This window comes from Thunnus maccoyii, chromosome 11 (assembly GCF_910596095.1).
Source record: "Thunnus maccoyii chromosome 11, fThuMac1.1, whole genome shotgun sequence".
NCBI lineage: Eukaryota > Metazoa > Chordata > Actinopteri > Scombriformes > Scombridae > Thunnus > Thunnus maccoyii.
In genome coordinates, this window is record NC_056543.1 from 32,561,173 (window position 1) to 32,586,106 (window position 24,934).

Genomic DNA, 24,934 nt, shown 5'->3' on the forward strand with positions numbered 1-24,934 from the left:
GTAAGAGAGGTCGAGCAAGCCACCATGTTTCATCTAAGAGAGAATGGACAAAAACAGGCGGATGTTAGACAGCTCAGACACAAATCACACTGTGATCAAACACTAACCTTTTGTGAACAGAAGCACACACAATTATATGCATATTTCAGTGTTCTCACAACAAATTATGCTCTTGACCTCAGTGTTGACCATTTTCATGAGCAGGATTTGAAAAAGGATTAATACCACTTTCAGACAGCAGACACGCATATCGTGTGGGTCTACTCAATGCGTGTTGGACCCATTCATGAGACAGCTGTCCCCCTGCTTCTCACTGTTAGCAGAGACTGCAGTCTGTTCTGTAGTTCATACATTTCACTGATAAACCTGAGAATTACACTGATCCAACCTGTTAAAGGGGATGTATTATGTACATTTCCAGGTCTATATTTATATTCTGGGTGCTCTGGAATATCTTTGCATGATTGACAGTTTTAAAAAAAACTCCTCATGTATCTATACTGCAGCCTCTCAGTTCAGCCTCTGTCTGAAACAGGCTGTTTTTTCTGATTGGCCACCTTCTGGTAGGCGACGTAAACAAACAGTAGAAGTAGGACTTCACTTCTTTTTCTTGTTCTTTACTCGAAATGGAAACTACTCAAATACACGTGTACATGTTTGAGCCCTGATCCGATCTGAAATGTACAAGTGGACAACATGAACAACCATGGAACAACCTTAGCAACAAGGGCTACAGAACAGACAGCTGTTTGTGGGCATGCATAACAATTGACGTCAGTCCAAGGAGGAAGTAGAGGTAGATTTGCAAACAAAGTATTCGGAGCAGGCTGAAGCCCTAGCTTTTGACTTTCACGGAGCATTTTTACATATGTTCACCTCAAGTTTTGGAACTTTGATGATGTTTAACATCCGACATCATAGCAGTATAAAAATAACAGAAAATCAGAAAAAGAATGACATGTCCCCTCTAATTAGCTCAAAATAAAGACAAACATCCTGGCATAGAGACAAAAATCACTGTGGTGTAGTGATGATGGACGCTATTGATCAGCAGTACAATGCACAATGGCAAGGGAGGAGCTTTGCAAAGCTGATTAAAGCTGATGAGTAGTCCAGTCAGTCTATGACTGACTATTGTCAGTCTATGACTGACTATTGTCAGTCGTATTGCCAGTTGACTACTTCCTAAAGATATTAAGGGCCCTACTGGCTTTATATTCTTCAAGGAGATCAGAAATGTATTTTGTCCCATGACTGTTATAATAATGATTTATAAACTAGCAGCACCAGTGTTAAGATTTAAGAACTGGCTCAGTTCTCCTGGTTGTTGTTAGAACTCTGGCAGCATTGTTGTGAATGTGCTGAAGTTGTTTGATGGTCTTTATTGTTCATTTTTGAACAATAAAAACATATAAAACTGACCAGTCTTGTTAGTTTTATTTTGAGTATATGTATGCTCACAATAGCCAGACAAACTATATATTATAAAATACAACTTTTATTGTCAGTTTACACTGAAATTCACTTTGCATCCTTAGGTAGTTCCATTTTAGGGATTTACACACAGATTAAACATAAAGTTACACATATGACACTTTTCAGAAGTGTACAAATACATTTATACATTTTACAGTCATGACAATCATACATATCACATCATATTTAGTTATTAACTCTGTTATTGGTGACACCTCCACCTCTTCTCCTGAACTGGATGTTGAGCTCTCTCACAGATTTCTTGCTCATTTTATTGGCAAGGTGGAGACATCAGATCCCAAATCCAGCCGGCCTCCCACATTCTCTCCATTCAACATTATAATCCTGCCACTTTTACCAAATTTCAGCCAATTACAATGATAGAGTTAGGAAGTATAGTTTCCCACATGAACTCTTCCTCCTGCACCTTAGTCAGCATCCCCACCAAGCTGCTCAAGGAGGTATTCCCCACTGTTAGTCCTGTTATCTTGCATATTTTTAATAATTCCCTGACCTCCAGTTCTTTTAAGTTTTAAGCATGCCATTGTCCACCCTCCCACCTTTAAGCAACTACAGGCCCATCTCTAAACTGTCTTTTTTATCTAAGGTTCTGGAGAGAGTAATTTCTTCTCAATTTATTTCTTTTATGAATAGCAATAGTGTTTTTAACTGCTTCCAGTCCGGTTTTACAGCATTTCACAGTACCGAGACAATTCTTGTTAAGGTAACTAATGACCTAGTTCTAGCTGCAGACAGAAGTGACTGCTTGATTTTAGTCCTTTTAGACTTAAATACCGCATTTGACACTGTCGACCACAGTATCCTCCTAAACCACCTAGAGAACTGGGTGGGCATCAAGGGCCCGGCTCTTACTTTATGACAATCATACCTCCTCAATAGAACTTTTTGTGTCACTCTGGGTAACTCCACCTCCACGATAGCGCAGTTGAATTGTGAGGTCCCTCAAGGCTCAGTTCTTGGCCTCCTTCTGTTCTCCGTATACATGCTGCCCCTTGGCCAGCTTATTCAGAATCATGATGTGCTTTATCATTTTTATGCTGCTGACACACAGTTATACTTAGCATTAAAACCCTCGGATCCTAGTCAAACTTAAATCTTGCCTCTCTGACATTAAATCCTGGATGTCCCAAAATTTTCTTAAATTTAATGACGACAAGTCTGAGGTCATTCTGTTCGGTCCCCCAAATTCCGTCAGCTCTATTGGAGTAAACCTTGCCAATCTGTCAAAGAACATTACACAGGCTGCTAGGAATCTGGAGGTAATATTTGACTCCAACCTCTGTTTTAAGAACCAAGTCAAAAATGTCAAGTTGTGTTTCTACCAGTTGAAGATCATCTCTAAAATTAGGTCATTTTTATCTTTTGCCAATCTTCAAAAAATTATACATGCTTTTATATATTCTTGGCTCAACTACCGCAACGCACTTAATTCAGGTATCAGCCAGGGCTCCCTTCACCATCTCCAGCTGGTCCAAAATGCTGATGTTTGTCTCATTACTGGGACAAAAAGGTATGAGCACATCACCCCTGTTCTTGCCTCCCTACACTGGCTCCCAGTTAGCTTTCATATTATATGTATATATGTATATATATATATATATATATATATATGTATGTATATATATATATATATATATATATATATATATATATATATATATATATATATATATATATTAAACGGCCTTCCTCCCAGTTACATATCTGCATTATTGAACTGGTATGTGCCCCCTCGACCCTTAAGATCCGCAGATGGAGCCCTGTTGGTAACTCCCAGGTCACAGCTGGTGACAAAGGGTGATCGGGCTTTTGCTGTCAGAGCCCCCACTCTCTGGAACTCCTTGCCCACTGAACTCAGACACACTAGGTCTCTAGCTTCTTTTGAAACTCTTCTTAAAACTTTTTTCTTTGTGAAAGCTTTTAGAAATGTTTGATATGTTTTATTTACTGTTTTTACACCTATTAATTGATGTTATTTTTAATGTATTTTTTATAATTATTTTACTCCTGTGCATTCAATTGTCCTATTATTACTATTATTGTTACTATTACTATTATTCTGTGCTCCTGTTTGCTTTATTTTTATTCGCCTTGTTGGTTTTATTTTCTTTTGTAAAGCACTTTGTAACATTGTTAAGAAAAGTGCTACATAAATAAAGTTTATTAGAAGTTTATAAAATGCGAGATACTGTTAGCAAGTCTAAGCATGCTCTTGTTGTGAGCTATTTGAAAGGAGTGTGCCACAGGTTGGCCAATAATCTTCACACAAATTTGGATTTGATGATATAGTTTAGTTTTAAGTTTCACAGATAGGCTGCTGAACCAGGCCATACACCAGTACAGCATGACGCTCTGTATAACTGATTATAAAACAAAAATAATCTGGCTACTGGCTCCATAGATCTGAGTCTATGAAGAAAGTAAATGCCTGCTTTATCTTCTTACAAATAAATTCTATATGAGGAGTCCATGATAGGGTGGCATCTATCATAACGCCTAAGTATTTCTATGAAGAGACTTCTTTAATTTCTACATTGTTGTCACTGGAGGCAGCTGACAATCAGGAAGGCTGAGAATAATTTCCTCTGTCTTTCTCTGCTTTTATTCTACAGTTTCCCTGAGTGAGCTTGTATATTATGTGGGTTTGCTTTTCTGTTTAGTCAGACATGCTGCTCTTAATCTTAACACCTCCCACGTCTCTGCAACAAAGCCAGCCGTACCAGATTAGTCGCCATCAGCTGCTGCTGGGAGAGAGGAAGTGGGAGTCCAGACGTGATACATGTTGACACTTCAAAAGATATGTCCAACATCAGTGTTGGAAGAAGCATGTCAAGCCTTTATTTCAGTAAAAGTAGTAATACAAAGATGGAAATAGTATTAAAAGTCAAGTCAAAGTCAAGTCAAATTTATTTATATAGCACATTTCATACAACAAGCGTAAACTCAATGTGCTTAAAAGTATTAAAAGTATTTGTCCTGGTAAACTGTCCTTTGAGTGTTAAGATATTTAAACATGTTATTTTCTGCTGTTTTCTGCTGTTTTCTGCTTACTAGAAGTAAAGAGACAACATGAAATGAAGGGGAGGGAGATGTGGCTGGATGAAAACCAGGGAAGTTGGGGTTCATGGTCAGCACCTTGATGTCTATGCCACCAGGATGCAATTAAGTCATTTAATTACTGATATGTTGACATGTAGGCAACATTTTACTTCTGAAGTCTGACCTATACATTAATTTGAAAAATGTGTAACAAAAAATATTTTTGATAAGGATCCCTTCCATTTTGTTATTACAGAATAGTGACCAAGATATATATTGAGTGTGACATTTTACAGTTTAAAAATGAACTTGTCAGTGCTCTCTGGTGCACTCTGTTTTTGTTCTCCAGCTGTAAGATAAATGTAGTGGAGTAATAAGTTTAGCTCATTCATGTTTCCCAGAGGATGAAGCCTACTGACTTTGATGATTGCCTGATCTAACAGAAGTTGGATGGATTCATGGCATTCATGGTTCCCAGGCGATGAATCTTAATGACTTTACCTCTAGAGCCACTGTGAGGTTGATATTTGTGCTTTTGAGTCTCGACAATTATTGGATAGACTGCCATCATCATCTGACTTTTCATTCTAGTGCCACCACTAATGACATTCCCATCGGCCTCAGCTGTACTTTGTGTTTAGTGGTTAGCAAATGTTAGCATGCTAACACGCTAAACTAAGATGTGAACCATGGTAAACATTATACCTGCTAAATATCAGCATGTTAGCGTTGTCATTGTGAGCATGTAAGAGTGCATTTGTGCTTTACCACATGTCTAGGACCAGGAGGATTTACACAAACTAGGCCGACAGTGGATTAAAAGTGTGATAGACTTAGTTTGTATAATAAGGTGTTTCTGTTAATTTGTCCACCCCCTGTCAGTAAATGCCGTGAAAGTGGTTTAACAAAGGGCCCAAAATCATTCATGAAATAGATCCAGTTTATTGTGTGCTCAGAGATGAAGCTGTGATCCAGCACAGACTCTTTCCCTGCTGCAGACAAACACATTAAAAAATGAAATATTGGTCAAGTTTCTTATTTGAATTTTAAATGCAACAGTATATCCCTGACAAATCAGCACCCTACTTAAACTGGACCCCCTGCCTTCCTGCTAAATTGGCTTTCACTGTTACTTTTTTAAAACATAAAAAGATTCATTTATCTCAACATTTTCTGTCTCAGTGACATTTTCATCTGTGGAATAACATGGCAGCAGGTACTTAATGAAATGTCTTGTGTGCAATCAAAATAATCCTCTTGCTGGAGGATCAAAGTTGTGCCTCGTACAGCAGCGGTGGAAATCGTAGAACAAAAGGCTCAAGCAGACTTCAAAGCTGAATGTGTGTGTGTGTGTGTGTGTATGTGTTTATGTGACCTGCTCCTGCTGGTTCTTTTGGTCTGAAACAGCTCACTAAGAGTAATAACACTGTCAAAGTTTTCACTCAGGAACCACTCAGAGGCCACTGTGCATGCATGAGGACACAGCCTTGTTGACACCACTCTGCTAGCTTATTGTGCAGTGTATCACAGCGTCTTGACTTTGTACTAAACTTCTTTGAGAAATTTACAATGTCTGGGTCAGAGTCTGATCACTACACTGAGCGTGAAAGAAAATGTGATTGTTTACTGTAAAGAGAACTGTGACTCTTTGGAGCCGTTTCTAACCAAACTAAAGTAACCTTGCCCTTCTGAGACAAGGAACATGTCATCAAGTGCAGCAGTGTGACTCAGTGACGTGTTTTTAATTGTTGTTGGACAACAACGGAGGTCTATGGCACAGAAGAATAAGATATATCAGGCTTTGGATACACACAATACTTGTAAGTAGAATGAGATCATTGTTGGTTTGGCTCTGCACATGAAATTTGTTAAGAATAAGAAAAATACAGAAAATCAGCTTTATCCATTAACATGGAGTCATATGGACAAATGTCTGCCTCAAATTTCAAATGGCAATTTCACCTCACAGTGATGACAAAACTTCAGGAAGTTCTATTTTAGGAAAAGAAAAGACACTGCATGGTCAAACGACAGTATAGTTCTTTGAGTACAATTCATTCACTGTATTCTCTCATATAATGAGAAGGGCCTTCATTTACTCTTATTGTCACCCAAATTTTAGTATGAAGCCTCTTTGTTTTCTGATCTGCTTAGCCAAGTTACCCTGGTTACCCGATGCTCATGTAGTGTTGCTGCTGTCATTATTATTAAAATATGCACTGTTATCTCCATATTTAAACAATATTGCATCTCCTCCGTCCTCCTCCCCCCTCTGTGACAGTCGGCTAGAGGGCTACGTATGTAGTAATAGAGCTGGAGTTACATCCAGGTAACTATTTTTTATACTTAACTGGCATGCACATTATATAACAGGCACCAGGAGTTTAAATGGTAAATGGACTGTACTTGTATTGCGCCTTTCTAGTCTTTCAACCACTCAAAGCACTTTTACACCATGAGTCACATTCAACCATTCATATGCTGAATGGGTACTGGGGCTACCATGCAAAGTCCCAACCTGCCCATCAGAGTGAACTAACCATTCACACACATTCATACACTGATGGCATAGCCATCAGGAGCAATTTGGGGTTCAGTATCTTGCCCCAGGACACTTCAACATGCAGACTGGAGGATTAGTGGATGACTCGCTCTACCTCCTGAGCCACAGCTGCCCAGTTTATCCACCCTTCTTTTTTTCCTGGCCTGTTTTTAAGGGCTCGCCTTCATTTGTTTGTGTCGACCACACCCCCGGCCATTTTCAGAAACCCAGCTTTAATTGACTACTGTCTTTTATTTGAGGAGATGCGGTACTTTAAATTTTTGTGGACTGTTGTTGAATGGCTGCTGTACAGTTCTAGATTCTTGAATGTTTCTCCCACAGCTCCTACAGCCATTTGGTTTCCATTTGTTTCTATATGCTATGAAAGTTTATTAGACTCTCGAAACTGGATTATTTTTTCTCACATTTACATTATTGTCATTAGGTAATGCAATGCAGACTCCACGTAAAGGAATAGTTCGACATGTAACATTGACAAGGGGTGTCTGGTACACCAGGGTTAGACCCAAACGCACAACTCAAACAAACACTTCCAAAAAACCAAGTCTTTACTTGCAGGTTCGGTACACAGGCAGGCAGTCAGAAAAAGGCAACAAGACAAAAAGGACTGAGCTAAGGCAGAGTCAAGATACAGATCCGGGGTCAAAAACACTAGAGGTAAATAACTGGAATAATAATGCTGGAACACTTGCAAAGAAGGCTAAGATGAACTGGCACAGGGAGCAGGGATCACACAGACTAAATACACAAGGGGAGTGAGGGTAATGATACACAGGTGGATGACATTAGGGGATGATGACGAAGACAGGAGCGGGAAACACACAAGGGCAGGAAGTGGATCTGAAACAAGAGGAGAGTTAAGTACCAAAATAAAACAGGAAATGCAGAACTAAATGGAAAACAAACAAAAAAAAAACATAACCTAATGACAAGATGAGCCATGACATACATCTTAATTAGTGAGCTTTACAGGTGCTGGTAAATGGATTTTGTTAACTTTGGACAAAGCCAGGCAAGCTATTTTCCCCGTTTCCAGTTTTTGTGCTAAGCTAAGCTAATTAGCTGCTGGCTATAACTAATTTTTTTAGATTTCGCTTTGCATTTTTGCCTTTATTTTAAAGTGCAGAGAGGAAACATGGGAGAGAGGGGTGTGACATGCAACAAAGGTTCATAGCCAGAATCAAACCACGGATGTTACAGTTGTGTGGTATGCACAGTAAGCTACTGAGGCGCCCTAGCACCTTCATAATAACAGACAGATATGAGTGGTGTCAGTGTCACTAACTCTCAGCAAGAGAGCAAAAAGAGTATTTCCCAAAATGTTCAACTATTCCTTTAAAAAAAAAAATCCATAATTCTCAGGATTGGGTCAGTAAATTTGAGTGAAATGTAAATTTATCTCATAAAGTACATGTAAAAAATGTAGATGAAACCAAAATGGTAACAGCTTTCATCATAAATCTCTATGTATGTTAATGTCTGTCGTCTTCATTTGAGGAACTAATTTCATCAAACGGTCTTTTTGAATTCATGTTCATCAGTAATGTTATACAAGTTTCATGTGCATTCATCAAACCCTTGAACTAAAGATGGATGCTCCTTCAAGGGCAGGTTTAGGTTTTTTTTTTTTTACATTTACATGAACAGAGTTGGGATCATCATGCGTCAGTTTTCATAAGCACAAACAGAGTCAACAGCATTTCAATCTGTAATCTTCTGCTAAGCTACAAGAACACCCACTCAAGTAATCAACCAGCCACTGTAACCAAAATCCTTGACTCTGTTACACAACAGAACCTCTAATCAGGGCAAACTGGGTGAGCACAGGGTGACTGCAAGGCTGCACATGCCACGAGAATAGGTTATTATTAAAAGAACCAAATAAAGTCCATACCCACGCTGTAGTCCACACATGGCTGTAATGCTGAAACACCAGGAAACAAAAATGTGAATGAATGAAAAAAAGATAACTTTTTTAGATGCTTACTACTAGTGGGGCAAACGAATTTGTACTTTGTCAGCCACAGTTGTAGTTAGATGCTTCAAGTTAGCATGTTACGGTCACTGAAGCTCACCTCACTGTGGAAAAAAGACACAGAGGTGGTTGTTACAATTCTTCCATTACAGACTAAAGAGCACAAGTATTCTGATCCACCACAGGGAGCTATGCTCACTTCATCCAAACCAGTGGTTTACAAGGGAGGTTTGTGTCTGAATTAACACCATTTTAAGATATATGATCATTGTGTTGATATTAAGCAAATAAATGAAATATTCCAATTTTAAAATGTGAAATTAGGAATGTTGTAATGTCTACTGTCTGCCTGAAGGCCTGTTCCATGTTGCTGCCTATAAATTTGATGGTAAACATATTATGTATGTGGTAAATGTATTAAGATAACTTTCTATTGTTGTTAGGACAGAGTATGATTGGCTTCACAGTTCACTTCAGAGTTTATTTTCTAGTGACTTCTATTCACAGTTTCACAGTGACCCCAAACCCTCCATCCACCTCATCTCAACCTGTCTCTGGTGCTGAAAGGACCACAAGTGCTCTGTCTGCCTCATCTATAACTCTTTCTGCTGCTGAAGAGGTGTCCAGCTCCTCATTTACCTCCATTGAATCTGACTGCTGCTGTTTTTGAAATGATTTCTTGTTGATGTTATAAGCATAATTGTATTTATTCTTCCCTTTGCTTATTTAACTTACTTGTTATTTTCTTTATGAAATTCAAGTCCAATTGAAAAGCAAGTGGTTTTGCAGTGCTGGGGAGTGATGGGTGTTCAGGGCAGCAGCAGGTGGGGGATCCAATCTAATATCTCGCCACTAACAAAGTCAGGTCCGGCCCTGCCTTGTGGACGGCCCTCATCCTTGCAGATTTCCCAGGCCTGCACCAGTTTAGTGCAGTGACGTCTGGACATTTGGATTCAGCCACATGAATGAATGGAGCGCCATCTTTGGATTTCTGAATCCAGTTCTCCTTAATAAATCCATAGTTGGCATCGCCACTGTGTCACCGGACTACCTCCTTTCAAATGAATGAGGTGTTGAGTTTTTCACACAGGCTGTCTGAACAAAGCCGAAGACCTGTTTAAATAAAAACACAATGTATTGTGTGATTGGCTGTAATCACCATGCAAGATAAGGGAGCAGGTACACAGTTTGTGTCTTACCTACAAAGATGAGCAGCAGATGTTTGTGAACTCACTGTTTGTTTTAACTGATTTCACCATTCACACTAAATGTATAAGCAATGATGATTTCCTGTCTGTTTCTAGCTTCTCTACTGTGTGTGTTACTTCATGTTTCTTGGCATCTATTGTCAGTTTGTCTCCATGTGTTGCTGTACCTCATGGGACTGTACGACTATGACTACCATTACTGGTTGAGCCTTAGCAGGTAGTGTACAGTGGGTTTATCAGAGCGTGTTTGCTGAAAACAGCTGCCTGCTGCTGCTAGAAATGAGGTCAATGAGAGCGCTGAGTAATTTTGCCCTAAAACCAAATCTATGAGGATACAAAGCTCAGATGGTGAGAATATGAGTGACCAGTTGTACTTTACATGTAGACAAAAGAAAACCCCTTTTATTCATTGATTTATTTATTATTTACAACTCATTTTAAGACAGAGTGAACAAAGTGACAGATAAGGAGAGAAAGCTACGAGAGCTTTAAGACTTTCATGCTTGTCATGAAAACTGAACAGTAAATGTTATTGAAACCTCTCTCTCTCTCTGAGTCACCTCATCCCTCTTTTTCTCTTCCTCCATCCCCATCTTTGTCCTCATTATCCCCCTTTTTCAGTCACCTCTCCCGACCTCTGTCTGTCTGTCTGTCTGTCCTCTCTCCCCTTCTACAGTATATCCCTCTAAATCTCTACCTTTCTGCTTCCTGCTTTGATCTCATCTGTTCCGACTTATTCCCACTTTCCTCTACACACGCTGTCTTTGCTTTCTAAGCACATTATGCACTTTGTTTCCCTCAGTAGTAGGTGAGCAAGATTAAGCTGAGTTAGTTCCTTGCTCTCCTCTCTTCATGCTCTTCCTGCTGTCAGACTTCATTTCCTCCATGTGTTCTGCAGAATGTACTGTACATCCATCTTTTCCTGTCTTCTTTGTAAACCCACTTACACTATGTTTTATTATGAGTTTATTTTTGCCTCTCTCTTATTAATATTTTTTAGTATTTAGAATATTTATTTGAGTCATAAATGAATCATTAAAACATTGTAACATTCTTTATGATTTCTTCATAAACCAAAAAGCTTTTTCTAACTTTCCATTCCAAGTGCATCTTGGTTCATTGAGGAAACGTATACAGCTACAGTCCTGCTGTTGTTATTACTGCCATAATATCAGCTGAGCCTGGACAGGACATCACTTATACTTTACCTGTGCTCTCTCACAAACTAATGAGGCTTTATAGCTGGTTTCTCCCTCACGTCCATTCTGTTCTGTTGGTAATAAACAGATTTTAATCAGTCTCATTCTATAGGCCTGACAGCTGTAGATCCATAATCAGTATCAGAGTAGCAGTTATCAGGCGTTTTCCTTTTAAAACTATGACTTATTTTACACGTTTGACAGTTGAGACGATGCACCTGGTGAGTAACTGTTGTCTCCTCAAAATGAGGCTGGAGTGAGCCAGGACGTCTGCTTTGGTGAATTAAACTCCTCCATCCTCACATGTGATGCATCTCTGTCTTTGGGCAATAATTCAGTATAAATATGAATTGAATTGATTTGACATGATGGTTAGTTGTCTGTCTCCTCCACAAGAGTCTAACACTTTGTGGACAGGAAGGAAAAAATGTCAACAAATATAAACCAGCAATTACATTTCCTTCAAAACATATTAGGCAAAACAATTCAACAGTATGAACATCTATTTAAGATCTGTCTTCTCTTTCTTTGTTTCTATACTTATTGAACGTAACACTCAGTGTTTGCTGTTGTGGACAATGATGAGACTTCTTGATCACTGAGGTCCATTTCAACCATAAAGACTCAATAACACTGAGAGTAAAATACACAAATAAAGAGCAGGATCAAATCCTTCTTAATTCTCAAGTTATTTATTTATTTCTTTTTATTTACAGCTGGTCGTTCCCAGAGAGCAAGCCACGTTGATTCAGAGCAACTCATCTCCATGTCTGACAGTAACAGTCCAATCCAGAGCCGCATTAGAATGATGTATGTAGGAGACGAGTTGTGTGGCGACAGTGGCGAGGAAAAACTCCCTCTAACGTGGAGAAACCTCGGGAGGAACCAGGCTCTCTGGAAGAAGCCCCTCCTCCTGAGGGCTGGGGGTCCTCCTGCTGCTTCAGACCACGATACGAGCTGCTGGTCCGACCTGAACCTCCATCTTCTCCTTCACCACCTGCAGAAAGACAAAAGAGAGGAACACACTTACCTGTGATGTCCAGTTCCCATGGTCGCTCGCCTCCACTGCATCATCTTCAGGAGAGTGCCACACAGTCCCCCATCTCCACACTGCTCTACATCTGAGAACAGAGAAAAACACTTGCAGTCATACAGAGTGGGTGGATTAGACAATCCCTGTGAACAACAACGTGTGTGTGGGCTCACTGTCTGGAGAAACAGTTCAAATCAAACAACATCAGAGTCACTTTGACTTCAGGAAGAGACACTTTTGTCATCTTACCCGTCTTTGGTAGAAAAGGATGTAGGCATCTCGCTGCCGCCGCTCACAGACAGAGGCCCCCTTTGTCTCTGTGACCTCTGAATCGTTATAAATGAGCCAGCGGTCAGCGAGGTCATCCAGCTCCACATCTGGGTGCACTCCGTCACTTATGTAGTGTCCTAACAGGAGAGGAGTCACTGTTAGATCAGGTGTCTTAACTTGCACAGGATATGAAGGTCAACTGATCTCTACAGCTGACTTGTGTATGATTCATTTCAGTTAAAAAAATGGTTTAACAAAAATGCTCAAATAATGAGTCTGAGAAGCTGATAGATGAACCACAGAAGGTGACAGTGTGATGTCAGCGTGTCATCATCTTACCTTGTTCCCCTCCAGAGCCTAAATGGCTGATGACGCTCACCAGACTGTACCAACCATCAGCCTGAGGAGGAACACAGTCAACAACACACACATATAAAACACCAGTACACACAGACCACATGTTTACTTTGTATTTGGACTCAGGTGAGTTGTTTCTTACCTGGCTGGAGGTCACCAGCAGCTCTCTGAACAGCTCCACTGGGTGTCGAAGCTTCTCCAGCTGCAGGAACGGAGTGAAGCTGAAACGTTTTAGATGAAGCATCAGCACCCTGTAGACAGGAAGTAAACACAAGAAGAAGAAAAGACATGAGAACAAGGAGATGAAGGAGAAGTAAAGTGTGTGTGTGTGTGTGTGTGTGTAGTTCAGCAGGTCCTTTAAGGTCAGTGGACCACAGTTGGATGTGATGTCACTCACTTGGGAAGGTTCACAAAGGTGGACTGCTGGCCGGATGTGTTGGCACCGCAGTCACACCTGAAGTCCAAGTCTGTCTCCTGAACAACAGAGACAACATGCTGTCAGTGACATACTGAATAATAAAACAGCAAGGATGATGTCACTGAAGGAGGACAGGTGGATCTTACCTTCAGGTAATCCTGGAGCATCTGCTGGACTGAAGCTCCAGGCACCAGGTCCAGAGACAGGTTGTTGAAGTCCTCTTCTCTGGTAGTCCGGGCTCCACACCTGCACATTCAAGGGACAGAACATAAAATTACAGCTGCAGAGGTCATGATGAGGCGTCCTGTTGTAGGGATTTAGTAGCACAGCTGGAAGGTTAAAGAAGGTTCAAAATCTCTGTGGCATCCTGATTTAACATTAAGACTTAATGTGGAAACTTTTGACAATGTTTTGTATTTATGGGGAAAAGAAGGAAAATGGGAGAAAGGTGTTTTGCTGTTTCACTGAAGATATGTGATATGACATATGGCATATATACATAAAAAAGCTGTATGAAGAGACAAGTGTGTTGAGCTGTGATTGTGTGTGATGTGTTTCTCTGTGTTCTTTTACCTCTTGCAGATCCTTGTGTTCTTCATCTGGAACTCAAAGTGGTCTTCAACGGGGCACCTGTAGCTTCTTCCCACGCGGGCAGCTGCTTCCTGCAGCGCTGGCGACAAACTCCTCATCTGATCCAGGAGAGTTGTCAGCAACTCATGAGCATCCTGAACACACAGAGACACACACAGGGTTTGATGCACAGAGGAGGAACTATCAGGAGGAGGTGAAACAACAGAAACAATCAAAGCAGCTGACTCACTTTCTGGTTGAAATCCTGGAACTCCTGAGCCTGGACAGAGAGGGCGCTCTTGAACATAAAGAGGGCCTGGAGTTTGTCACGGACGTCGACGGAGCGGTGAAGCAACGTGATGTTCATGAGTCTTCTGCAGAGGGTGAAGAAAAAATAAGAGAGGAGAGCTTCTGCTGTTATTTCAGTTCAATGTGTGTGTGTGTGTGTGTGTGTGTGTGTGTGTGTGTGTGTGTGTGTGTGTGTGTGTGTGTGTGTGGCTGCTGTACCTGATCAGTTCAGCCTGAGGCACTGAACCCCACACCTCCACCTGGCACATGATGTCTGTGATGAAGTCCTTCAGCGTGAACAGGCTCTGAAGGCTGGAGTTCATATAGCAGATCTGAGCTGGATTGGGAAACCTGACACACAAACACAACTTGTCAGCACACACATCAACATCACTAACTGCAGCTGCTTTTCTCTCACTAGTTAGATTTCACTTTGCTTTGATGGATTTATGTTCTGTTACAGATCCATTTGTTAGTTTAGAGATGTGACAGAGCAACAACAAACCTTCTGTTAAATATTTGTGTTTTGAAACAGATTTACTCACCCAAACCAGTCGACCTGCTGACCTCTGAGTCTCTGGGAGGTCATGACATCACCATGACGGACGTGATGTGTTTTGGCACTACAAGAAGAGAGAAACACACACATAAACATACAGTCAATGTTTTCATGTAAAAGTGATGTAACGATCACATGTGTTGACAGAGCTGATGCTGATGCTGCAGTACTGCCACACTAAAGAGACCAGATGTTGTCTGAAGAGCTTTTCATGTGAAAAAGTGAGAAAATGTTGATTACAATCAGGAACTATCTGATCAAAGAATAAGTCAACAAATCTGATCAGACATCAGATGGCAGCTTTTGATATTTTTGTGCTTTTGAATGTGAACTATGAACATGTGAAAGTGACCTGTTGGAGGACGAGTCCTGGTTGGCCAGTGTCCGATACCCAGAGAGGAGGAAAGATGTGAGTCTGTGCAGCTCATGTTTTCTGTTGGCTGCTTTCTTCTCTGTCTTCGTCACAGCTTCCTCCTCTTCCTCGGTGAGAGCATCAAACTCCACCACCTCATCAACCTCATCAGCAGTGAGAGTCCCATCTGTAGCTTTGACAGGGCTGCAACATGGAGGGAGAGACAGGCTGTAATTCTGTAGCAGACTTTGTTTTTGCTTGACTTTCTTTCTTCCTGACAAACACTGTCAGTGATGTGAAAAGAGTCTCGTTACCTCCTCTGAGGTTTCTGAGGGATTCTCTGCTCTCCGTCGTCTCCCTGGTCGTCGGCAGCCGGAGCGACTCGTCGATTTCTCTGTTGGAGGAAACAAAGACTCTCACAGTTCAGTAACACAGAGACACACTTTTGAATCCTTTACTAGTCCAGACTGGTGACTGTGTGATTGATGTGAAGCAGTGAAACTTACTCTGCAGCAGTCGAAGACTCGGCACCTCCAGCGAGTCTTCTTCTCTGGTTGTTGGTTGGCTGGAGCGTCTGAGGAGGTGACTCTGCTGACAAACACAGCTGGTTAATCTACTGCTGACTTAGTTTGAACTGTGGATAAATCATTTCCTGACTCTTAGTACAGACACTGTCAGCTCTGCTAGTGGGAGGAGGAATGATGTTTTTACCTCTGTTGGTGGCCGGAGCGCTGTCCCCTTTCCTCTCTTTCCCTTTCGCTCTTCTGACGTGACAACAAAAACTATCATAAGAATAAAGTATGTCTGACATCTTTTGTGGCTAAATACCAAATAGAGAGTTTACAAACTGCTCAAATCAGGTGAATGTGAAGCACTTCCTGTCAAACATACCACAGGTCGACCGAACAGTCTGTGCAGCCAAGGAGTCCTTCCTGGTGGCTTCTCCACAGAGGACTTCTGACTGCTGATAAAACACAAACACACTTTGACTTTTCACCATCAACTCATGTTTACAATCATTTGACAGCATTGTTTGAATGGACTGATCACTCTCCATAGTCAATACAGCAAATAACAGGATAGTGTCATTTGACTCATTTATTCAACTTTGAGTCATTTATGAAGCAAAAGTCTCAAACATTTCCTGGTTCCAGCTTCATAAATGTGAGGATTTGCTGCCTTTCTCTGGTTTATGTCCTTGTTTACTGAATATCTTTTGACATTTGTAGATGTCAACTTGGAACTTGTAGACTAGAATTAATAGATTAATAGAAAAAATCATTAATAATGAAGTTAATTGTTAGTAGCAGGTGTAAACCAGAGCTGGTTTGAAGTGCAAGTCAAGTCTTTGTAAGCAAATGACAAGTTAGTGTGTGACGCAGGGGACCATTACAAATATAGAAAAAGTAGAAACCCTGTAACACTTGTAATAAATCCTACTAATTGATATTTGTTGTTGATGCTGATGATTCAACTCTGTGCTCACTCTGGAGGCTGTAGTTAGTGTTGATGTGTTGGAGTACATCATGATGGAAGTTTCGGACTCCATACATTTAAGAGAAGTTGACTAAATATCAGAAACACCTTTCAATATACTGTAGTCCACTACAACATCACTACAGTCTGCATCTCATGGTACAGGTGTTTCTATTTTTCTGCTCACTCAGTTCACTGTGTGCAGGTGAACTTTTCTTACCTCGCACTAGAGATGGAGCACAGCTGGCTCTCATCTTCCACAACTGACACTTGATTTTTCTGTTCAGGATAAAGAAAAATGGAGCAAATTAATTGTTAATTGAAAGAAAAATCATGTGTCTTCATAGCAGATATAAGCTGTGTTCACAGACCCTGCTATCTATAAAACTCTTGTTGAAGAAAGTCAGAGAAATAGCACTATTTCTGACTTCCAAGTTGACATAAACAAGGTGGAAAGTACATAAACTGTGTAACATTTGTAAAACTAACCTTTCGTAGACAGCGAGGCATTTTAAACATGGTTGTAGATCTTTCCGTAGATACAACGTGAGTAAAATGTTAACCAGCTGCTCTGTACTGTTTCAGGATCTTAAGTCAAAATCTGCTGAGCTGAATCAGAATGTCCTTTGTTGCATCATGACATGACAGTTCTAGAATGTCAGTCTCTATGACACAGACACTGCTGTCCATCCAATACTGTACATTATAGAATACAGACAGTCTACATGATTAAAATCATATATAGTCATTGCTACTAACAGTAGATACAGTATTTTAGTCTTGACTGCCTCACAAAGCATAAGCAAAGTGTCAACAAATGTTCAACAAGCAGACAAACCTGAATTTATAAATGAATATATATTGAAATGAACTTAATAGAATGTATTTACTGTCAATTATTATCATAGATCACTAATAATATCTGATCCTGAGCTGATGGCTGAGATCAGTCACTGTTGGTTAGTGTGTTCTTTAAAAGGCTGGCACTGTTTTATGTTCTCTTTACTGTCAACAAATCCCATTAAAAGACCAAAACCAATAGTGTGTTCATCCATCTCTCCATACTTTCTGTCTCAGAAAGTCTCCTACTGAAGATTCAAGTCTTTGAAAACAGCTCACAAATTACAGTTTCAAACAAGGTTCAGTAAAGTCCTATCAGCTGGGCACTGTAGTCTTTAGATAGACAGACGGATAAAAAGTCACTATTTTCTACAGTGGATTCATATATATTTTCATTCATCTGTTTACACTGGTGCAGTGTTTCTTAAACTTTGGCTCCCAACCCAGGTTGGTGGCAGTGCTCCTATTGTGCTTCTCACACTAGTATCAGCTTCTAACATTTCTATTTTTATGATGTTATTTCCTCTTGTCTCTCTCCCTGGTGCCTGATGTTTTGAGATCAAGATACAGGTCCTACATGCTAATGTTTAAGCCTAAAACAAAGTCACATCACTTACTACATCATGGATATATTTTCTTGTATGTGAGTGTGGATGATGCTCATTGATGTATTTTGAATAGTTTTTGGGCAACAATGGAGCTTTCTATACATTTCTATGGCACAGAGGAATCAGATTGATAAGTCTTTAGATTTCATGGGATTTGTTGACAATAAAAAATATAGAATATTCTCAAATACTCACCTCCAAAGTTTGTATCTCACTTCATCATGAAGGTGGCAGCAGTTTGGATTCCCTGCAGTTCCAGTGGACTGTAATGACCCTGATTCACAGCAAAAATACATGAATAAATAATCCTTTTCTTTTAAGCTTCATTACTAGTTATTAAGGGCTTACAGTCAGGTATAGAATGTTGAACAGTGAAAAGTAAAAAATTAAAAATTGAATTTAAACAATGGAGCTTTTTGTAGCCTTTATTTTTATATACAGCAACATCCCAAATTTCATTTGTGTCACTGTATTCTGGTGGATGCTTAGATGAGATGGATGTTCTCTAAACTCTTCCCCTGAATTGTCCCTCCATAACTAAGCAGTGTGAACATTAGCTGCTAATGTTAGCAAGCAATGCTTGCAAAACTACCTAAAGCATTTACATTTACTTGCCACTTCCAAGGCCAAAGAGAATCATTTGCCTACGACATTCATTTGTTGGGATATATGTTATAATAAAAAACAACAGCAAAAAACCAAGCCATTCACCTACCGTGCAGTATTTCCCCGTTGTATAGAAGCTGGTTCTGGATGCTAACGTTAGCGGCTCTGTCCTGCTCTTTTTGGATGTGGGAAAGTTTACTCTCCAGCTGGAGTCCTTACCCGAGATAATGTTACGTTTGCCAATATCATTGGTTTGCTCACTCCGCCAAATCGGACCAGCCCTATAACTGCAGTTGTCCATGAGTGAACGAGTGAGTGATGAAGTTACACCATTAGTGAGCCGGCTGACTGTTAGAGCTTCCCCATTGGCCATTGCTCTTTCAAACTGAATTGGAGCGGATGATGGAGGTGGAGGACAGCAGTGTGACACAGAGTGACTGAGTTTCCTGCTCCGAGCTCTGACACTAACAGCTTCAGTGTTAAATGCAGCGAACCTGGCTAAACCCCTGTTTAAACGTACAGGTGCCAGCCTCTCTACCGTCATTTCTGTGATAGAATCTCCAGCTGTCAGCGTTGTCAGCAGCCGGTAGTAAAGACGCTTTGGATTTTATAACAAACTAATACCAGGATGCTGGCTTTTTATTTCTTTTACATTTTCTCATCACAAATGATGAACAACAACATTGTGATGTTTCCAGCAATAGAAAGCATCCTTCACTGGAAACATCACAAGTTGGCAAGAGATGTGCACGGCCCAAGACAGGAAGGCTCTGCAACGGGTGATTAAACTCGCCCAGAACATCATCAGCACCCATCTAACGAGCATCAGGGATATCGGTGAGGTGAGGAGCCTGTGCACCCTTGTGCCATCTTGCAAAAGATACCGCAGCCTCCATAATTCTCAACCAGGAAAGAGGCAGAAAAAAATAGTTAATAGTTAATTAGAGTTAAAATAAGTTCTCTTTCAAAACAAACATCTTAAGATATGAGTGGAAAGTATTGTTCTTGCAACTGCATTTATACCCTTTTTTCTGACTCAAATGTAGCTTAACCATGTCATGTGATGCTACTTCCCCAGATAGCAACTGACTCTGGACCGGATCCGCCTCCAAACCGGCAGGTCCATGTTACAGTCTCACCGGTTTTACATCCCCGTGCCAGATACGGACCGCATACAGGCTGACGAGTGGGTGTGTCAGTTAGACTCGCAATCAGTCAGCAGAGTCAAAGTAGTTACGGGCCAGATCCGTGGAAACGAGCGCGCGATTTTTTTTCTTTTTCCTTTTGTTCAGTTGTATCAGAACAGACCAAGGAAAAGCAGGAGACCGTTGGCGGCTTTTCTTCCAGCGTTGGAAAAATTTTTATTACGGTAAGGCGAACAATGTTGTGACAAAACAGTATTTAAAGTGGTTTTATGCCTCTTAACATAATTTCAGAAGGTTTTGACTTCCCATTTAAGCTTGCTAATAATATTATATCGGCAACGGCTAGCTTTTTAGCCGGGCTTGCTTACTTAACTAGCTAAGTTAGTTAGAATTAATAATGAATAAACAACTCTGTGTTTGTTATTAGTGATGTTACAACCAATGTCGCCCACAACTTGCTTTTCATCCGCATCTTACTGTCTGTTAACGTTACATTAGCTGCTCATATAGCCAGTAGCATATAGGCTAACGGCTAACCTTAAGGCTAACTGCTAACATTAGTTTGAAACAGCACCATTTGATCGCACAACCGGTCTCTATTTCAGGTTCAGGTTCCCCCATAGTGCCGCGGATCAGTAGGGTAAGTTTTTTTTTCCTGCTTTGATTTCCCCATCATTACAGTAATTTTCAAATCCAGGCTATAAGTTAGTTAAAGTTTTACAGTAAGTAAAGAAGTAACGTAAAGAAGTTAAAAAATTCATCTAAAGTTAACTGTAATTCATTGTCTGATCGCTGTGTTATAATTACCATTGAGAAGCATATTGTGTTTGGTTGTTAATTTAGTTGTTGTGACTAGCTAAGAGAGAGGTTCACTCACCTCTGTACTTGTAACGTTAGTCGGTTTGTTCATGGTGTTGTGTTGAATTGCTCTGGCACAGACTGAACAAAAATTGAACTTCATAGCCACTGGTTTCACAGCAGTAACCTGCGTGTGGCGATTCTGATGTGAACACGGTGTAAATGCATTATGTTACTCATAAACTTACAGTGCATGACATTTTAAGCATAAGTACAGTTGATCAGTATGCAATACTGAGCCTTTTGAAATTTGAATGGAGTTTGTACTGTATACAGGTGCTGAGTTATAAATACAATGGGACTGAATGGGCCTCCATGGACATTAATACATTATATAATTCACAAACTATACATGCCATCTTTATGAGCTCAAGTAGAGTTAAATAGTGTGCAATAATGAGTATTTTGAAATTTGAATGGAGTTGGTAACAAATAACAAATTTCATATTTAGGCCAAGCTTTTTATTACAAAGTGTTTTCTGTCACATGTCTGTCAGGGGTTAGTGAAATTTTACAGATTAAGTTATGTAAAACTGTGATGAGGTTCATGATATTAGTACACTTAGATGGCTGGTAGAGGTAGCTTGTTCTTTTTAATTTGCCCCACCTTTTGTCTTGTTTCTGCCGGCTTTGCACATACATCCATTTGGGGTTGGTTTCACAAACAAAGACTTTCTAGTCACACTTCAGATAGACTTCTAAATTCATCTGGTGCACAAAGCTGTCTAGTTCTTAATTATTTTAAGATGGACTAATTTGCTATTGAATCTGGGTAAATTTAGACTTTTTTGAAACTAAATAACATGACTGATTATTGAGCAACCCTGTCAAACCGCTCAGCTCTGTTCACTCCAGTAGAAAATATTTGTCTTCTGGAAGAATTTAAAGTTACAAAGACAATTGATTGTGAAAATTCAGTGAAGATTGCAACCATACAAAAAACTTACAGTAGCATAAAGTCTCAAGGCAGTGTAAATCCGTAGCAGAGGTGAGCTGCTGTGGCTTCTTAATGTGGCAGGGATCAGAACCTCTTCCAACTCACCAGACTCAGGATAGTTTTCAAATGAAAATGACTGATGATGTCCACACTGCTGTATATTTCCAAAAGGTTACTAAACTCTCTAAAAACTCTTTCCCTCCTCATTGGTCACTTCACAAAAATGTTAACAAACCAAGATTTATGACACATATTTTCCTCTTTTTTTGTCATGTGGTGCCACTGGTCAGAAGTTGTCACTGATTGTTACCATGGAAACACTGGTCTGTTACCATGGGTCTTAGTTCTGAGTTAGCCTTGGGATAGGGTGTAGGAGTGTGCCCAAATACAAATACATTATTCGGCAAAGCACAAATAGTGTTTTCTTTGTTTGTTTTTTGTTTTTTTAACGAATATTTGTTTCATACAAATATTTTAAAACATGTCAAATATAAGCAGCCTTAAATGTCTTTATTTTTGGAAAACTGTCTAACTTACCATTAGACCACATGAGACCAATGTGAAACTAGAGGTCTATAAGTTACATATTGGTTGTATATTGTAGAGCTTTTTTACTTTTTCCATATTTTTTTGGTCACTTATTTGAATCTTCAGTTCATTTTCAAAAGCTTGTTGTAGGGGACCTTACAGTAAAATATTTTTTTTTTAGCATAATCATGTTGGTCTGTAGACAATACTGTAATTCTGGAGGTGATAACAGATTCATTATGTTGGTGAATGTCAACAAATATTTTTACTATTAGTCACTATTGGTTCTTTTTTGTCATAAATAATCTTTTTTAGAGACAAGATGAAAAGGAGGCAACCTCCATTAACAAGCTCTGGAGTCAGGCGGAGGGCCCGCTTATCACTTGAAAAACGACTCCATGACATTGCTGAAGACTGTCATTTAACATCAGAGCAGACAGTACCTAGGACAGACCCCTGCCACAGCACCAATGACACTGATGGCAACAATGACTGTGATTCTAGAGTCTTTCCTCAAGTGGAGGATGACAATTCAGACGGCCTTCACACAGACATAGCATGGGAAGAACAAGTAATTGTTTCAGAGTCTGATGCAGAAGCTGAATTTTCAAAACACTTGGTTTTAAAAAAAAAATGGATGTCACTGATAAATCAACAATCAATTAATTGACATTGATAACTTGATTGATCAAACATAGAGTAGGTAACCAACAAGTAGGAGATAAGGAATGGTTGGTGAGGCAGCCAGAAAATGTGCTGTGTTTTTTGTTGTAGTAACTGGTTGCATCACACCTTTCTGTTTGTTCAGATGGAGTTACAGGTGTGTGATATGTTTGAAGTCGAGCAAACCGTAGGCCGAGAGGATTCATTGCATCATAAGAAAGTCAACTATTTTCCTCGTGCTGTTAGCAACCACAGTGTTATCTCATGCTGCACACATGGCACGAGTAGTTTTCCACACAATAGCAGGGCATAGTGAGTTGTTTATTTTGATGTGTTGGAGGTGTGTTAGTTCTCACAAACTACAGTAAGAGCATGTTGCCTGCAACTCTTCATCTAATAGTTTACTGTGGCTGTTTCTGCTGGTTCCCCTACTCCCTTTTCAAAAATTAAACAAGACCTGCTGACAAAAGTGTTGAAAATGACTGTTGTCTTATTTTGTAAATCCATTTTTTGTGATCAGTAGCAGTCAGCGTTTAACTCGGTGACAAATACATTGCATTTACTGTGACTGCTTCACAATAAAAGCCAACCCGTGGTTCCCCTGTTGAATGCTTTTAATGTGAAGCTTCAGCATTAGCAAATGTTAAGTTTGCCTTAGCAATAAAGTAACACTACTCTGATACTGTTGTCTGAGAGCTATCGGCAAACAGGGGGGCTTCTATCAATGAGATGAAATTACAAACTGTATTTCTTGAGCACATGAATGCATTATTTCCTGTGAATCTCAGTGAAAGGCAGTCTGACTATAAAACTATATAGAGAGATAATTACTGATTGTAAACACTGAATTGCTATTGCAGAAAAATGATGACCATGCAGAGTATTAAAACAGGGGTTTCAAATAATAATAATAATAATCTGAACATTTTCTTTTTCAGATGTACATAGTTGTGGAGTTTACTGAGGCCAAGACTGTAAATATTATATCAGAGTCATGGTTTGAAGATGGTGTAACTTGGTGGCCAAACTATAAGAGTGATGAACGCATCAATAGAGCTGTCCAAAAACGGGAGGAGCCAGGACCAGACTGGAAACAGTACGATGTTCGAGTCCTCTGAAGAGCTGGTAAGGATATGTTTAGAGACATAATTTAACCAAATTATGCACTGAAATGTACTGATTCCATAACTATTGGACCTATTAAGTTGAGCCCCCCCTTCAGTGTATTTTGGCATTTTTAAGATATTTGTTTCTGAGAGTTTGCAGAGGTAGACTAATAATTCATCTTATCTCAATTCTGATCAGGTGATTACCTAAAGGCAAGAGAAAGGCTGAGGGCCTCACTGACCTGTAATACTTCGGAATTACAAACAGATGATGAGGAAGAAGTCATTAGGAAGAGAAAAATTAAGCCAAGGTTTGGTATTTGCAGACATACGACACATACAAGATTAGAAGACCATTTACTGTAGGCAGATACATTTAATCAGATGTCTGACATAACAGGTATCAAAAGACTAAACATTTTGTCTTGCTGTTGTAGGCAGCAATATGCACTAAATATGAAATGGTAAAGTAAGCGTTAAGCATTAAAAATATTTTGTACTGCAGTACTTTATAAGTCACAAAGGGATTCCTAGTGCAGACTCATAGTCTTGACCAATTGAGTATTTTGAGTGTCCGGTTGATTTTTATTAAAACATTTTTCATCTTTTAAAGCTGCTTGCAGGTGCAATTTTTGATTTTTGTGTTGCACATGCTGCATCATTAACTAGGCTCTTGTGTGTTTTGCTTTGTTTGTTAGACACATATTTGGTGATACTGACTCTGACAGTGAGCCAGAGGAGGGGAACAAGAGGAGACGCACCCCCACTCCAGTGCCGCCTATTCCTCCCCCTACTCCTAACAGGCCATTGAAAGAAACTTGCCAGACCTCTGCTAGACC

At 39.8% G+C, this 24,934-nt stretch overlaps 1 protein-coding gene and 1 long non-coding RNA gene across 6 annotated transcripts; one reads left to right on the forward strand and one right to left on the reverse strand.

Annotated features, from left to right (window-relative positions):
• Positions 1-12,154: 12,154 nt before the first annotated feature.
• On the reverse strand, positions 12,155-17,925 carry LOC121906695 (ubiquitin carboxyl-terminal hydrolase 37-like). Of its 5 annotated transcripts, none has more exons than XM_042425705.1 (17): positions 17,294-17,925; positions 17,025-17,083; positions 16,220-16,289; positions 16,040-16,110; positions 15,835-15,916; positions 15,643-15,722; positions 15,329-15,532; positions 14,963-15,040; positions 14,637-14,768; positions 14,380-14,503; positions 14,133-14,284; positions 13,706-13,805; positions 13,539-13,615; positions 13,284-13,392; positions 13,124-13,184; positions 12,764-12,921; positions 12,155-12,602 (listed from the first exon to the last, which is right to left on the reverse strand). In XM_042425705.1, exons 1-17 carry the CDS (start codon positions 17,321-17,323, stop codon positions 12,597-12,599), a joined length of 1,593 nt encoding a protein of 530 aa, XP_042281639.1. In that variant the 5' UTR covers positions 17,324-17,925; the 3' UTR covers positions 12,155-12,596. The 5 variants fall into 5 exon arrangements, with proteins under 5 accessions (XP_042281639.1, XP_042281638.1, XP_042281642.1 ...); XM_042425704.1 differs by having other exon boundaries at positions 16,220-16,292; positions 17,294-17,921; XM_042425708.1 differs by having other exon boundaries at positions 16,040-16,089; positions 16,220-16,292; positions 17,294-17,920.
• A 1,825-nt stretch (positions 17,926-19,750) lies between these two features.
• On the forward strand, positions 19,751-22,932 carry LOC121906696. The gene is made up of 3 exons (XR_006098711.1): positions 19,751-20,227; positions 20,609-20,643; positions 22,642-22,932. It is a non-coding gene; the product is annotated as an uncharacterized LOC121906696 (long non-coding RNA).
• The last annotated feature ends 2,002 nt before the right edge of the window (positions 22,933-24,934 follow it).

What these genes read in the sequence shown, in the direction of transcription:
- LOC121906695 (XM_042425704.1), bottom strand. Translation starts at nt 17,323, where the DNA reads ATGTTTAAAATGCCTCGCTGTCTACGAAAG. An exon ending in CCTCAGAAACCTCAGAGGAG is followed by an intron (nt 15,533 to 15,642) that starts GTAACGAGACTC and finishes TCCATGTTGCAG; the next exon opens with CCCTGTCAAAGCTACAGATG. An exon ending in CAGGACTCGTCCTCCAACAG is followed by an intron (nt 15,041 to 15,328) that starts GTCACTTTCACA and finishes CTCTTCTTGTAG; the next exon opens with TGCCAAAACACATCACGTCC.